Source organism: Pituophis catenifer, unplaced genomic scaffold, assembly GCF_029215685.1.
Source record: "Pituophis catenifer annectens isolate HBS135680 unplaced genomic scaffold, rPitCat1.0.hap2 SCAF_1, whole genome shotgun sequence".
NCBI lineage: Eukaryota > Metazoa > Chordata > Lepidosauria > Squamata > Colubridae > Pituophis > Pituophis catenifer.
This window is the reverse complement of record NW_027256881.1, coordinates 258,315,350-258,330,382: the sequence shown is the minus strand read 5'-3', so window position 1 is coordinate 258,330,382 and position 15,033 is coordinate 258,315,350. Positions and strand designations below refer to the sequence as shown.

Below are 15,033 nucleotides of genomic sequence, written 5' to 3'. Positions count from 1 at the left end.
GGTTCTTAGGAAAGTGTGTTTAAGCACCTGGCTATGTTGAAGCCAAAGTATTTTTGAAAGAGGAGAAATCAGCCAATCCATAGACAGGTCATAATTCTTGGCTGTGTTTTCTGGTTTAACAGCATTCAGTAAAATGCTGATTAACTATTTACATGTATGTCCTTTCATCCCTGTAGTTCCGTATCTCTTGCTCTGTGAATGGGATTTTGTGAGCCAGGCAACTTTGCCATGCAAAATTCTATGCAAAGGAAATGTGGTAGCAGATGGGTGTACAGATGCTTGGCCTATGTCTTCAGTGGTTATATTCCTCTTTCCTTCTGATTCTTGTGTAATTTCTGGGAGCAGTCTAATGCCATTTATATTATGAAACCGCAATGGTTGTACAGGTTAGGCTAGTTTGTGAGAGTTCTGTAACCTGTTTCCAATGCAGCGTTCATTGTACTTGACTTGTGCTAACTTGTGTCTTATATTCTTAGAGCGAGATTAATCCTTTCTAAAGTCTGTAGTGACTAATCTATTAATCTTTTCTTGACAGGCACCAGGCTATGTTATTTTTTTACATTTTGCTATTTCAGCTGCTTATAAATTTGTCTGCATTTCCTCACTGCTCAATACCAATCAAGGAATCAAAGGGTGCCATAGAAGAAGGTAACTTATTTATATTAATCATTGTATTTTTGTATTAAAATTGATCCTAATATGAAGGACAAAATTATGATTGTATACTGTAGCCTAATCTAAATGTTGTTGCTCAAAATGGTTCAGTCAGAGTTCAAGTGTCATTGTAATATACACACACACACGTGTATATAATCTCCACAAATAATGGTTTGTCGTAATCAACATAAGAGAACGAAACAAAAAATTAATTGTTCTGGATTTAAACCAGTTTTTCCCCAGATAATTTCTCTTTAGCATATTTTGTTAAACATCACAATGATATGTTACAGCCAGTTATATAAATATATGATCTACCCTTCCTAGAACATCATTTTCCTGTAATGAAAGTACAATTCACCAACATCATTAATAATCCCTTAATATAGCCAAACATTTACCAGATTTCTTCATCAGGTATGTCTGCAGCTTCTAGCTAGTTCTGAAATTGTGAAGAAAACTTCTGGGTCCTGTCCAGCTACCACAGTCACCAGGATTTAAGGCTGATTTAAAAGCACAAATCAAACAGACCAAATTCAAGGACTAACCAGGTGTAACCTCATTACCTTTCTGAGATCAAGCCAAGTTGTCCAATAGATGATAGAAATTTGCCAATATTTCTGCTGACCATATCCCTAAACTTTTTAAAAAGTTGCCTTGACAGACTCAAGTCTTACCAAATTTGATAGCTCTTTGGGCAAGTTCAGCTTCTTTTTAATAAATTCCTGCTCATTATCTTTTTACAATATTTTTCTAAGTTACTTTATCTAATAAGTAACTTAGATAAAGATGATGCACTTCTAAAAGTCCTTACAGATCTATATTGATGCATGCTAATGTAACATAGATATTGGAAGAACATGGGTATATTTTGTAAAATTAGACTTGGGTGAGATTTTGCCTCTTCCCCCTTTAAAAAATGTAATTGCAATAGTTTTGTTGGCTGGGGAATTGAGGGAAAAGTGGGTGATACCATTACAGTAAGGGGGTGATTCCATTCCTCAAGCTAGAAGTGACCTCCTTACCACTTAAATTCTCAGACAAGCCAGCCACTCATGGTATAAAGGCAAAACTGAGAAACATAGAAACTCAGCTTTGAGACCTCTAATTGCAGGAGACACATTCCACACTTGACTTCCAATTTTTACTGCTAAGTGACTTTGCAAAATTAAAATATAAAAGTAATACTGGGTTTCAATAAGATTAAACTACAAGACATGCTAAGGAACAGTCATATCCATAGTATCTGTATGTCTTTGATTATAACTCTAACATTCTCTGACTTTTGGCCAAGTTGACCTTTTGCAGTTGTAAACTAGCAGATATCTAGGGTACCATGTCCATATATTCCAGTCGTGTGGTCTTACAGAACTGTATTCCTTGATTATGGGAAATAGTCACATTTTCCTAAATATCAGAAAATATCTATGTTCAGTTATTAAGATATCTGCATCCCACTGCAGTGCATAAGCTTTCCTATATAAAATTTCCCTTCAGTGCTATGAAATAGGGATTAAAAACAATTAGCTTTTTGCCTTAACAGTAACAAGTAATGTATGTATATTTTTTCCTTGGGAAATCCACTTATATATGTTAAAATATAACAAAAGTCAATGAAGGCAACAATGAATAAAATAATGCTGCCAAACAAAGCTTGTCCCATCTTTTGCATTTTATAGAAAAAATGAAGATAGTTTTAAAAAGAGACAAGCACAGTATTGTTTAATAATCAGCTCTTCTGTTTCTATTGTTTTGTTTGGTCAGAAAATTATGTCTTGTATCTTTTGAAACTGCAGGTATTTTTTTAAAGTGTTTTTATGGTATTGTATCTTATAATATTTAAGTAAAAGATACTTTAATTCACAGAGTTCGGTAATAATAAATGACAAGCTAAAAAGTGGGTTCTGGCATGTAGGCTACATCTGGCATCTTTCTCATGCTGCCATGGTTGCAGGAATGTAGAAAAAATAATGTATAATTTAAGCCACAATGACCACATGGTTTTCTGGTGTGACTTGGGAAACATCGTAGATTAAAAATATATAACATGATTAAAAATATTCATTGAATGATATCTTGACTTTCTCAATGTAGCAGTAATAAAAGAATGAGCATACAAAGAATTATATAACAAAGTGGGGAGGAACTTTTAAATATTCTAACAAATCCTTGGCATTCTAAGATATTAACATTATTTTAACTATATTTTAGTATTCATCCTTGCAGAGAAAGCCAATTTATTCATTGGACGACATCTTCTATACAACCGATTTGACTTTGAACTAATAACCCAAGGAGATCTTGAAAGAGAATGCTATGAAGAGCAATGCAATTTTGAGGAAGCAAGGGAAATTTTTGGAGATTCAAAAAAGACAGTAATTATTTAACTTACAAATGCTATTGAACATTTGACATGTGGATGCCTTTTGATTGATAACAAGTCAACTGCATACTCTGCATAGGAGCAGCTGTTAACTTTTCTTATATACCCTAATAATGAAGCCTTCTAAGTTAGCCCTGGTCATCTTGTTCTTCAGTTGTTTGAACTGATCCTTTGAGAGCTGTATGTAATGAAATTTCATTTTAATCTATACCGATTAATGTACATTCAGGGCAGTGGTGAAATGTAAAATTTGTTACTACCGGTTCTGTGGGCGTGGCTTGATGGGGGGGAGGTTAATGTGACTGGGTGGGCGTGGCCATTTTTTTTTTTTTTTACTTTTAAAAGCATTTTATCGGTTGCAGAAAAAAATGCTTTTAAAAGCCTCTGACGATCAGGCAACTCAGCTGGGATCATCAGAGGCTTTTAAAAGCATTTTTTTCTGCAACCTCTTCAGCCCAAGAGGTTGTAGAAAAATTGCTTTTAAAAGGCTCTGCCGATCCCAGCTGAGCCGCGCGATCATCAGAGGGTTTTTTTTTTTACTTTTAAAAGCATTTTTTTAGCCAAAGAAGTTGTAGAAAAAAATGCTTTTAAAAGTAAGGAAAACAGCCTCTGATGATCACGCGGTTCAGCTGGGCATGGGGGGGCAGGGATTTTTGCTACTGGTTCTCCGAACCACCCACCGCCATCTCTACTGGATCTGGCGATCCGGTCCGAACCGGGAGCATTTCACCCCTGATTCAGAGTGACAAAGTTATTCTAAGTTCCGTCATGCAGGAATGGAAACCATCCCATTTAGAAAGCAGGCATCAAATATACACATGAATGTCTATAAATCCAAACACATGTGAAATAGGAATACATACTTTATTTTTCTTGGGACTAAGAAAACTGGTTATTCAAACTTTGTGTGATCATTTTAGCAGTGTCAAGATACCCACCATTTCATTTACCAGTCTATGTTTTACAGAGAAAAGGATTTGAAATGTGTAGTGGGTATGTGGATATATATTTTTATATTTATCTAGAAAAGTATGGATCTCAACTCATATTGCAAATGTATGACAGCACTAAGGATGTGATTTGTAAAAACCGTATGTGGATGATGTGAAAAAATCCTAAACGGTATCCAGTTAATGCCAGCGGTGTTCATACATATTCTATGCAGTACTTTTTCTAGGAAAAGATGTGCTTCTTGTGGAAACAGTTTCCTTTTTCCAGCATCACATTATGGTATCCTGGATGCTGGTAAAATGTAATATCCCTGCAATAGTTTTTGAATATTCACTCAAGTATAAAGACAGAATGTAAATTAAATAAACATAGCTTTGAGAAACAAACACCACTGTTCAGTGCAACAAATGTGTCACATTCTGGGAACAAGATTCAATAATTGTCACGATCCAACTATTTCAATTTGTTTCTAAAGTGACTCAAAATAATTTATTTAAAATATAAAATCACGTCTCTCCTGTCTTCCTCTTCCCCAGTATCAAAGACAATTGAAATTTCAAATTCAAAAATATCAATATCAGTTGAGATAGTTAATGTCTAGTTTTAACATTTGAAAGCAAGTACAGTTAAAAGTTGATCTGGCAAAATCTGTCTACTTTAAAATAGATAGATAGATAGATAGATAGATAGATAGATAGATAGATAGATAGATAGATAGATAGATATTAGCCAAACTTGGTCAGGCTCATGTAGACATAATCTAAGCACATTTGTTTTTGTTTTCTTAGATGTCTTTTTGGTCTGAATATACTCTTAGAGGTCCTGGCTCAAAAACAGGTAAGACAAAAATAACATAGTGATGTATTAAAATTATTTTGACATATAGTATCTTGGTTTATTCTTCTGTCTGTGATTGAGTACGGTTGTTTTTTCAGTGGATGTAGCAGACGAGATCCAAGCTGTAATCAGTGTGTTCTTCTTCAATAAGAAATTTGTTGTGGTTCTTCTGATAGACACAGCAGAATAAAGGAATTGTTGACGCTACTATTTCAGCAAAAATGATTACATTTATATTAGAAAAGGGTATTTACAGTATTATGACTTGGCATTTTCTCTTTTAGATGCTATATTTTATATATGGAAATGTGTTTTCTATCAAACTAGTAATGCATAGAAGGGCAAGGTTTTGTTAACTCAGAGTTTAATTTCCTGCCATTATCTGCTCTGTTGTGATCATGCAAGTCATATACTACATTAAGTTCTGAATTATCTGTGGACTAACATATGGAAATTTTAAGCATTTCCAGAAATTTTAACATTGTGTTAGCAAAATGTCTGCTTCTACAGTAGTTTGTAGTGTTCCCCCATCTGAATCTCCTACCCAAATCTTTCCTAAGTTACTGGTGCAAATTTGAAGAATATCAATATAAAACTTTTTTGGTTGACCCCTTCCAAGAATTTCTTAATAGAAGATACTTAAGATAGGCTACCACTGGTCAGGTTGAATTTCCTGACATGTCCTAATCTACCCAGTTGGGCAGTTTTTAGATATTCTTCAAAGAACCTTCAGCTGGAGCAAAGAAGGAATTTTTTGTGTTGACTGAGTAAAGGTTAAGATACTTTATGGGACATGACCTACTGCTGCAGGAATCAATGAGAGTTCTACTTACACCCCATAGAAAGGATCTTTGGATCTTCCTGCCTAAAAGCCAGAAAATTGTCATACAAAATCATCAAAATTTTCTAGAAATGGAAGCATAGAAAAAAATAAGACAACCATCTCTCTCTCTCTCTCTCCCACTCTCCCTCCCTCTCTCTCTCTCTCTCTCTCTCTCACACACACACACACACACACACACACACACACGTAAAAGCCTGTTAAAACTAGTCACATTACCTCCATGAATAAGTTATTGGGTTTCAGCAAGTTTTGAGAGTTTCTCGTACAGAAGTCACCTCTGACTGTTACTTGTCACCTAATTCTTTAGCATTTAATTGTACTTCAAAACATGCATAATGGATATTACTTTTATAAATCTAGGGAATAACTTAAGGAATTTGTTCCTTATATTTATTAGCATACTGTGATCACATTTTCTGGCAATACTGGATTAAAATGTGATTTAGGGTAGATCAGGAAACACTGAGATGGTTGAATACACTTAACAGTCTTTCCTTTATGTACAGACGGCAAAGCAGTAGAGAAGATTGACGTTATAGGACTTTTGACTGGATTGATCGCAATTGGAGTACTATTGATAATACTTGGATTGCTTATTTATTATCTGTGCCAAAGAAGATGCAAACCAAGATTACCAGGGTAAGAAAATAAATGTTATAGTTATCAATATCATTTTCAGTGTTGATATCAACATTAAACATATTATAGTATCAGCACATACCATAGTTTGTATTTATGTTTACATTTACCAGTTATATCCTGCATAGATTTATGCTGTATGTACCTGATAACGTCTGGAGAATTGGTGAGATGACAAAGGTTTGAAGAAAAAACGTAATTCTAATATTCAAAAAGGTAAAGATGATTGACCCAGGAAATTATAGCTAGGTTAATGTCTCTATTGGGCAATCTATAATAGAACAAATTGTCAACAAGCCATGATGCCAAGAATTGCTACCATTATCTGAAGTCAGCATGAAATTGTCAACAAGTTAGGTTTGTCTTAGTTTTTTTTAATGACAAAGTGACTAGTTTGGCAGATGAAAGGAATTCTGTGGTGTAGTATATTATATTGTTAGGATATTGGGTGGTTAAATATGTACTAGTTAGTAATAGGATCTGAAACATTTGCAACTATCTGAATAAGTACATCCAAAGAGTGTTCATAAATGGTTCTATAGCTTCCTGGAGGGGAAATATTGATAACCTGGTGCTGTATTGAATGGTCCAATGCTATTTCACGTCTTTATAAATGACTTGGAATATATGGAGATGGAATGTATACATATTAAATTTGTAGACGACACTGGATGATGGGGATTGATTAATACCCTAGACAAAAGCACAATTCGAAACAACCTCAACAAGCTCAAAAAAAATCTGACAGGAAGATATTCAAATGTAAGGTCATGTGCTTGAATAGATAAAGCTTTGGAAGACTGACTTGGCAGATAAGATTCCAATAAAGGAGAATATTTGTAGTTCAGGATTGAAATGAGGGGTCCTTGGTATTCTCTGAGCTTGTTGTTTTCTTCCAGACATTTCATTATCCAAACTAGGAAACATCATCAATGCTAGTAAGGAGTGGGTTTGCTCTCGATTTACATTTTAGTGGATTGCCTATCAGTGTTGGTAGGGATGGTCTTAGAGATTCTTTGGTTGGGCTGTTTGCTTGCTTGGCAGTTCCTTGATTGGGGTATTTACTTGATTTTAGTCTGATGTTAATCTTGGAGTTAATCTATGCTCCTCTGAGTGCTGATGGCAGGTCAGCAGGTGTTTTATTCTTTTTATTACTTTTTTGGCTTGTTGATTATCTCTTTTGCATAATTTATAGATATTGTTTATGTCTGTGTATCTACTGATAGCTAATTTGTCAGAATACCAGGCTTCTAGAAATTTCCTAGCATTTTTGGACTTGGCTTGGTTTAGGATGGTCACAGTTTCCCAATTGAAACTTTGGTTAAATCTGTCTATATCTTGTGAAATTAAAGCCACTAGAATAAAGAGTTTTCATCATGTCTTCTGACTGTTAGTTGGTGTTCATGGATACATTCTTCTGTTTATCCTATGTAGTGGCTGTTGCAGTCATTGCACTGTATGTTGTAGATAACTCCTGTTTTTTCTTCTGGGGCTGCTGGATCTTTTGGTTTACTTAAGATATTTTGAAGGGCTTTAGTTGACTTCTGTGTCACACCGATTCCATGTGTTTGTAGTCTGTTGGTGGTTTCTGAGATGTTCTTGATGTATAGCAATGTTTTTGAATTTCAACTAATTGAAACACCAAGGATTATGGACTCATAAACATCTGCCTAACCACATACTTCCAATTTTATGGACAAACTTACCAACAAATTAAAGATAGACCTATGAGATCACCGCCTTTAGGACTTATAGAAAAAGTCATTATGCAATGTCTCGAAGTCATAGCACTTCCGCAAATACAACCCAAAATAGGGATCAGATATGTAGATGATACCTTCACCATGATAAAAAAGACCTTTATCAAAAGGTTCCTGACCATTCAACCCAATAAAGCACAACTAACACAAACCCTAAAAAAATAACACTACCAAACATCGAGAAAATCTTAAAAACCACTAACAGATTACTACAACTACATGGAATCGGTGTGGCACATGCCAACAATAGCACTTTAAAACCTCTTCAGGAAACCAAAAGACCAGAAGAAGAAAAAACAGGAGTTATTTACAACATACAGCATAATGACTGCAACAGCCACTACGTAATGACAAACAGGCAGAAGACTGGCAGAACGCATCCATGAACACCAACTAGCAGTGAGAAGACATGATGAAAACTCTTTAATTTCACAACACATGGACAGGCTTAACCATAGTTTCAATTGGGAAATCGTGACCATCCTAGTCTAGACCAAACAATGTTCAAAAATGCTAGGGTATAGACATAAATAATATCTATATCAGAGGTGGGTTTCAGCAGGTTCTGACCAGTTCTGGAGAACGGGTAGCAGAAATTTTGAGTACCAGTTCTGGAGAACCGGTAAAAATTCTGACTGGCCCTGCCCCCATCTATTCTCTGCCTCCCAAGTCCCAGCTGATAAGGGAGGGAATGGGGATTTTGCAGTAACCTTTCTCTGGATTGGGGAGGGAATGGAGATTTTACAGTGTCCTTCCCCTGGAGTAGGGTGGGAATGGAGATTTTACAGTATCCTTTCCCTGCTATGCCCACCAAGCCATGCCCACCAAGCCACACTCACAGAATTGGTAGTAAAAAAATTTGAAACCCACCACTGATCTATATACTATGCAAAAGAGACAATCAACAAGCCAAAAAGGGAACAAAAAGACCAAAACACCTCCCCACCTGCAATCAGCACCTAGATTGAGCATAGATTAACTTCAAGATGAACATCAACTAACAATCAAGTAAGCAATACTGGAACTGCCAACAAGTCAGCAGTAAACAACCCAACCCAACAAAGAATCTCCAAGACCACTTCCACCAACACTTGACAGGGCAATCCATTAGAATATAAACTGGGAGCAAATCCCACTCTTACTAGCATTGATGATGTTACATATTTTGAGTAATGAAATGTCTGCATGCAAATAACGAAGGTCAGAGCACCCCTTCACAAATAAGATTTAAGTATTTAAGAGAACTTGTAGTCCACTAATAATTAGGAATTGAAGAATAGGATAAATATGGATAATAATAAAGAGGAATTTAGAAAGTGAGTCCAAATTTTGGTTTATGTAATTATGTAATTACATAATTACATTTATGTTTATGTAATTCAGTAGGAACTCTACAATTCTACAGGGATTTATTTGGATTATTTTCATCCCTAGCTTGATGTGGCAGGTCTTGAATCTGTGACTTTTTCTTATGCACTGCATAAAATCTATCTCAGTCATAATTCTTTACAGAAATTTCCTAACAAATTAAATAAAACGTAGAATCTTGAAATTGTGTGATTTTTTAAAATAAAGATTAAATAACATACCATTTTCCCCCCAAAATAGGACACGTCCTGAAAATGAGGCCAAGTCTGATTTCTGGGCTGGGCCTAAATATACACCTTCCCCTGAAAATAAACCTTTCCCCCCCCTCTCTCTCTCTCACACACACACAGGTCCCTCACCCCCTCAACCCTCCCAAGGCAGCCACATCCCTGCAAACTACTGCACCCCCCGCCCCTTTCACCACCCATGGCACCGACCGTAGACGTCAAGCGCCTGCTTCTGCTCCTGTGCCATGGTAACAGCCCACCCGCTCTCGCCCCCACGCCCAGGCACTGCGTCCGCATAGCCTGCACTACCGAGCGCCCACCACAGCAGCCCCAGCGCAAGCATTGCTGCCCTGGGGCTTTCTTCACAGAGCGGCCACCGGTGGCCCAGCTCAGCTGTGTCTGTTGGCGCTGCCCTCGGCATGGCTGCCCAGAATCTTGCTGCTAGGCACATGGAAAGAGTAAACTGAACCTGCAGGCTTGCCAGCGGGTGCTCTGCTCAGTCAGCGCTCAGGCAATTGGAGATGAGAAGAGCAGGGGGGTAAGGAGAGGCCTCAGGCCACCATCACCATAGAGTGGGAAGCACACTCCCAGAACAGCTGCTGCCTTGGCTGGGGTTTGGAAGCCGCAGAGGCAGAGTTTGGGGGAGAGAAAAAAAGACTTCTGCTGCTTCTGCTTTTGGCTGCATGCAAGGAAAGCAGCAGAAGTCTTTTTTTCTCTCCCCCAAACTCTGCCTCTGCGGCTTCCAAACCCCAGCCAGGGCAGCAGCTGCTCTGGGAGTGTGCTTCCCACTCTGTGGTGACAGCTGGAGCTGGAGCTTGCAGGGAGAGCTGGTCCAGGCTGTGGCTTCTGCGCGGGTGCTGGTGGTCGGTGCCAGCGGCATTGGCTATGAGCTCAAGGACCTGGTGCTCACTGGCTTCGCCCACATCGACATGGTGAGGTCTGGGAGGCACACGAGTGGGGGGTGGGGACAGTCACTCATACAGCTTGGCGCCTTCAGGTTGCTCATGTTCTACACACACACTCCGCAGCAGGGGAGGGGCTTGATGGCAGGGCGTGAAGGGAGCCTCTCTTGCTGGAGTCCCGGCTTTGAGTGCACAGGCCGCCCAGGCCTCCACCCCTGAAATAATACCACCGATAATAAGGCCAAGCTCTTTTTTCGGGGTTCAAAAGAAAATAAGACCTTATCTTATTTTCGGGGAAACACGGTTTTAAAACTTCTATATTTGTACCCATGTTTCCTTGGATATTGCAATATGAGTAGCAAAAATTAACAATTCATATTTTCTGGCAATAAGGGGGCTGGTGTTCCAAAACTGAATAAATGGTATATATATATATATATATTATAACACAGCATTACAATGTACATCTTGACACATCAGTTGTCTTCCAAAGGAGTGAGAAAGCTTATCCTTAGTGCCATCAGTTTGTAAAGCATATCTAGAATAGGATTGTTCCTAGGACATTGATGATTTTAGAATGTACTGTTATTCAAACAAGTATTTATTGTTAGTTACTGAGGTCATCCCTTAACATGTTCTTCAGTAACAAAACATTGTGGGAGAGAGCTTTAATCCTTGCAAATAGTTTTTACTTGATAGCCTATGAAGGTATGATACGGCTTCTTAGAAATTGGATGAGTGGTTATTGAGCAACAACATAGCATGACTGTTCACCAATAATATTTTCAGGAAAAAGGAATGAATGTTATTTGTTTGTAATTAATTCTTTGAATAAACTACAGCAACCTCTAAAAATCATGGCATGCAGTATAAATATACCTTCTCAGCTTTTGTGGAATATTACCTTTTCAAATTGTTACAAGGTGTACAAGATATGCCCATATCTCACACCATTGTCGAACAATGAATTCAGAGTAATAACTTCAGCAACCTTCAGTATGTTTGATAATAGAAAACCTTAACTCTTTTCATAAAAGTAGCATTTCACTTTATCCTTTTGAGAATGACCACTAGTGATGGCAGAAATTTACTTCTTTTATAATTGTCATTTGGCTTCTTAAAATAGCAAATGGCAGTTTTTGTCTCCAAATAGTATGAGATGTTGTCGTCTGGAAAGATGACAATATTATAACTCATTGCCCGTATCTATTAGTCTGTGCCATTTTAAAATTTATTTATTTATTTAATTTGTTCTTATTTCTATACCGCCCTTCTCCAAATAGGACTCAGGGCGGTGAACAGCCAAAGTAAAAAACAATACATACAAAAAAATGTCTTTTTAAAAATGTTTTTATCTTTTTGCATAACTATTTTCCTTTCATGCTTCTCCTATGCTCATTATTGCATAGAACAAATAAGTACCTAATTAATAAAGTTATTTGTAAGGCTATATTAATCATATTTGCATCACATGGTAGTAGAAATAGAGTGTAACTATTTCATTGGCTGTGTTTTGTCATAATTCCAGTTGGTTGTTATTTCCCCTAGAAAGATTTGCATTGTTGTAACAAGATATCATTTCTTCAGAACTTCATAAGAGTTTAAAATGTCATGTGAAAAAGTGAAATGAATGTTTAATTCAACTTAATCTCTACTTTGAGCTAATGTATAAAATACAATGAATTGCCTATTAACATTTTATTTTCAAATGCAATGCCTTTTTTCCCATTAACCCAAGAATATGTGAATATATATAATTGTTCTGTATTACCTGCAAGCAGTGTTATATGTCACGAATGAAGGCAAATATACATGTCCCAGGATAATGTTGCAGGATCCAATCCAGATCGATCATCTCTGGTCCCAGTGATCGACCCAAATTGGGTCCTGCAGTGTTATATTTCTTAATAAATTTCTGGAATAACGTTTTACCCATGATCAGATTTGTTATTCTCATCTCCCACATGTAAGCTACTTGCAATGTAAGTGCAATGTAACCATACATTGTGGTGGGTTTCAAATTTTTTTACTAGTGGTTCAGTGGGTGTGCCATGGCTTGGTGGGCATGGCAGGGGAAGGATACTGTAAAATCTCCATTCCCTCCCCAATCCAGGGGAAGGTTACTGCAAAATCCCCATTTCCTCCCAATCAGCTGGGACTTGGGAGGCAGAGAATAGAGGGAAGCGGGGCCAGTTAGAGGGGGTATTTACCGATTCTCCGAACTATTCCAAAATTTCCGCTACCGGTTCTCCAGAACTGGTTAGAACCTACTGAAGCCCACCTCTGACCCATACCATAATAACCAGAAAGGAGAAATAATCAGTGAAAGCAGATAGTTTTTGTTGATCAAAAGAAAACAAAATGATATGAAATAAACCTGAAATAGAAATATTTGAAAGCTTCTGAAAATTGAGTTTAGACATTAGAGCAGTATAGTATGTACTTATGAGAAATGGCCTGCATAGTAATGGTGATGCTTTGTGAATCTGTTTTCAAAACAACTATGTTTAAGTTGTCCATGTTCAAAAATGTTACTGAGTGACTTTGGACCAGTCATTTTCAATTTAATCTACTTCAGAGGGATTCTTCTGGGATAAAAATGAAGGCAATCCCCATTTTTGGATGTCTTAAGCTCTGGTGCAGAAAATAAACCACAGACTTTGAGAGTTAGGTTGCAAGAACCTGGAAACAAAATCACATTTTGAAATTTTTATTTTCATTTAATGGTAATGGTAATTAAAGACAGTAATTATAAAGAGGCATCTTTAAAAAACCCATTTCAATAAAAACATTCCATTGTCCCATATTCAATATAAAATTGTTTCAAGAAACAACACTACGCTCCAAATGCCCAGAATAGTTAATTTTTATCCTAAAATCCTACTGCCATTAAAACCTCTGATGGGTTTATAAATAATTTATGGAATTTGACAGTTTAACAGCAGAGATGGCCTTTGCTTGGAGATTATTGTCTACTTGTTTCTGTGTCTTCTGTTCCAGAAGCTGCTTGGAAATCTTGATAACTCTTAAAAGTGGATAAAAAACTCTAAAATGAATTTTCATTTCATTAGAATGAAATGTGAAATTTTAACATAAATTTTTGGATTTAAGGGGTATAATATCCATGACCAAACTAGAATTATAATTGTGGTTTATCTGAAAACAAGCCATTTCCTGGTTCATTTCGTCACTCTGATTTGGCTTCTGCTGCTATTTGGCAAGGCAAACAAATCTGGTGATCTCATCCATGTTTTGTTTAGTATTACACATCAATCAGGAATTTGGGCTTGCTTTTCTTGGAATAAGTAAACTCACAAGCATTTTCCCCTTGGTTTGTGCTCTGATTTGTATTCAGAGGTTACCATTGTTGCAATTTAACTTCATGGTTCTTTCCATCAGCAGACGTTAAGGGAAATAGAGGGTTGCCTCATTCAAGACATTTTTTCAGAGTATTGATTCACTATACTATAATGACCCTGATTTCATTGGAAGGACACTTCATCTCTCAAAAAAAGTATCTCTACGACTTTCAAATTATGATTCCATGGTGTATCACAGAATCTAAAGAACGGATGTACAAAGGAAAATATTGGGAAGCTAATTTTTTTTTTTACCTTTCTCAGAATAGACAATTACATTTCCCAATGTAACCTCTTTTAGATGTATTGGGAATAATGTTTTCAACATTCCCACTCTGGAAGATGTTAATTTGTAAGGTTGTATTAACGAACTTCTAAACTAGGAAGCTGAAAATATTGTTAGTGATTTCAGTTGATCAATTAGCCTGACTTTTAGTTGTCCTTATTCATCAAAGGTGTTTTTTTTTTTTTTATTCTAGGCACAGAAGCTGCAGGAGGCATAATTCTTCCATCGTCTTCCAAAGACAAGAAGAGTTTTCTTTAAATCCTGTCCCTCCTCGTACTATGGGACAGATAGGATTGCCAACTTATGATCAAGCAATGGCATTAAGAGAAAATTATGATTCTCCACCTCCACCATATCCTGGACATTCAGGAAAGCTCAAAGTATTCAAAAAGTCTCTCTCTGTTCCGGGTCCTTGATGAACAAATATGGTCCATATGAAACTCTTGAAAATTAGTCTTAATAAAAGATGTGCAGCTGAAATGCTATAATATAGCACTCTAAGACAGCCTGAAGTTGCCTGCCCATGATGGATTAAAGGGTAACAGGAAGGAACCCATTTCTCCGATGTTCTAATAATTCTAAAAGACTGTGTTTATATTTCCATTTGTGTGTGAACTTGGCTTCTATGCATTTTGAGCCATTGAGTATAACTGAGTTTTATTTTCAATTCTGAAAATTACACGTTTTCTAGCGTATTTTTCTTTTGAATTTTCTCCCATGATAAAAATGTGTTTACTAGTGACTACGTGGTCCAGTCCTTAGTTTTGTTGGCAATAATGTTGGCAGAAGTACTTTGCCATTGCTAGCTTTCTAGGGCTAA

General features: G+C 36.7%; 1 protein-coding gene across 1 annotated transcript; it reads left to right on the top strand.

Moving 5' to 3' along the window:
- The first annotated feature begins 545 nt into the window (after nucleotides 1-545).
- On the top strand, nucleotides 546-14,639 carry PRRG4 (proline rich and Gla domain 4). Its single transcript, XM_070957503.1, has 5 exons — nucleotides 546-648; nucleotides 2,869-3,032; nucleotides 4,780-4,828; nucleotides 6,179-6,311; nucleotides 14,407-14,639. The coding sequence occupies exons 1-5, from the start codon at nucleotides 546-548 to the stop codon at nucleotides 14,627-14,629; spliced, it is 672 nt and encodes a 223-aa protein (XP_070813604.1). The 3' UTR covers nucleotides 14,630-14,639.
- Nucleotides 14,640-15,033: the final 394 nt, after the last annotated feature.

Excerpts from the sequence above, each read along its gene's own strand:
- PRRG4 (XM_070957503.1), top strand. The coding sequence starts at position 546 with ATGTTATTTTTTTACATTTTGCTATTTCAGCTGCTTATAAATTTGTCT. Across the intron at positions 649-2,868 it reads AAAGGGTGCCATAGAAGAAG|TATTCATCCTTGCAGAGAAA; the intron begins GTAACTTATTTA and ends ACTATATTTTAG. Across the intron at positions 3,033-4,779 it reads TTGGAGATTCAAAAAAGACA|ATGTCTTTTTGGTCTGAATA; the intron begins GTAATTATTTAA and ends TTGTTTTCTTAG.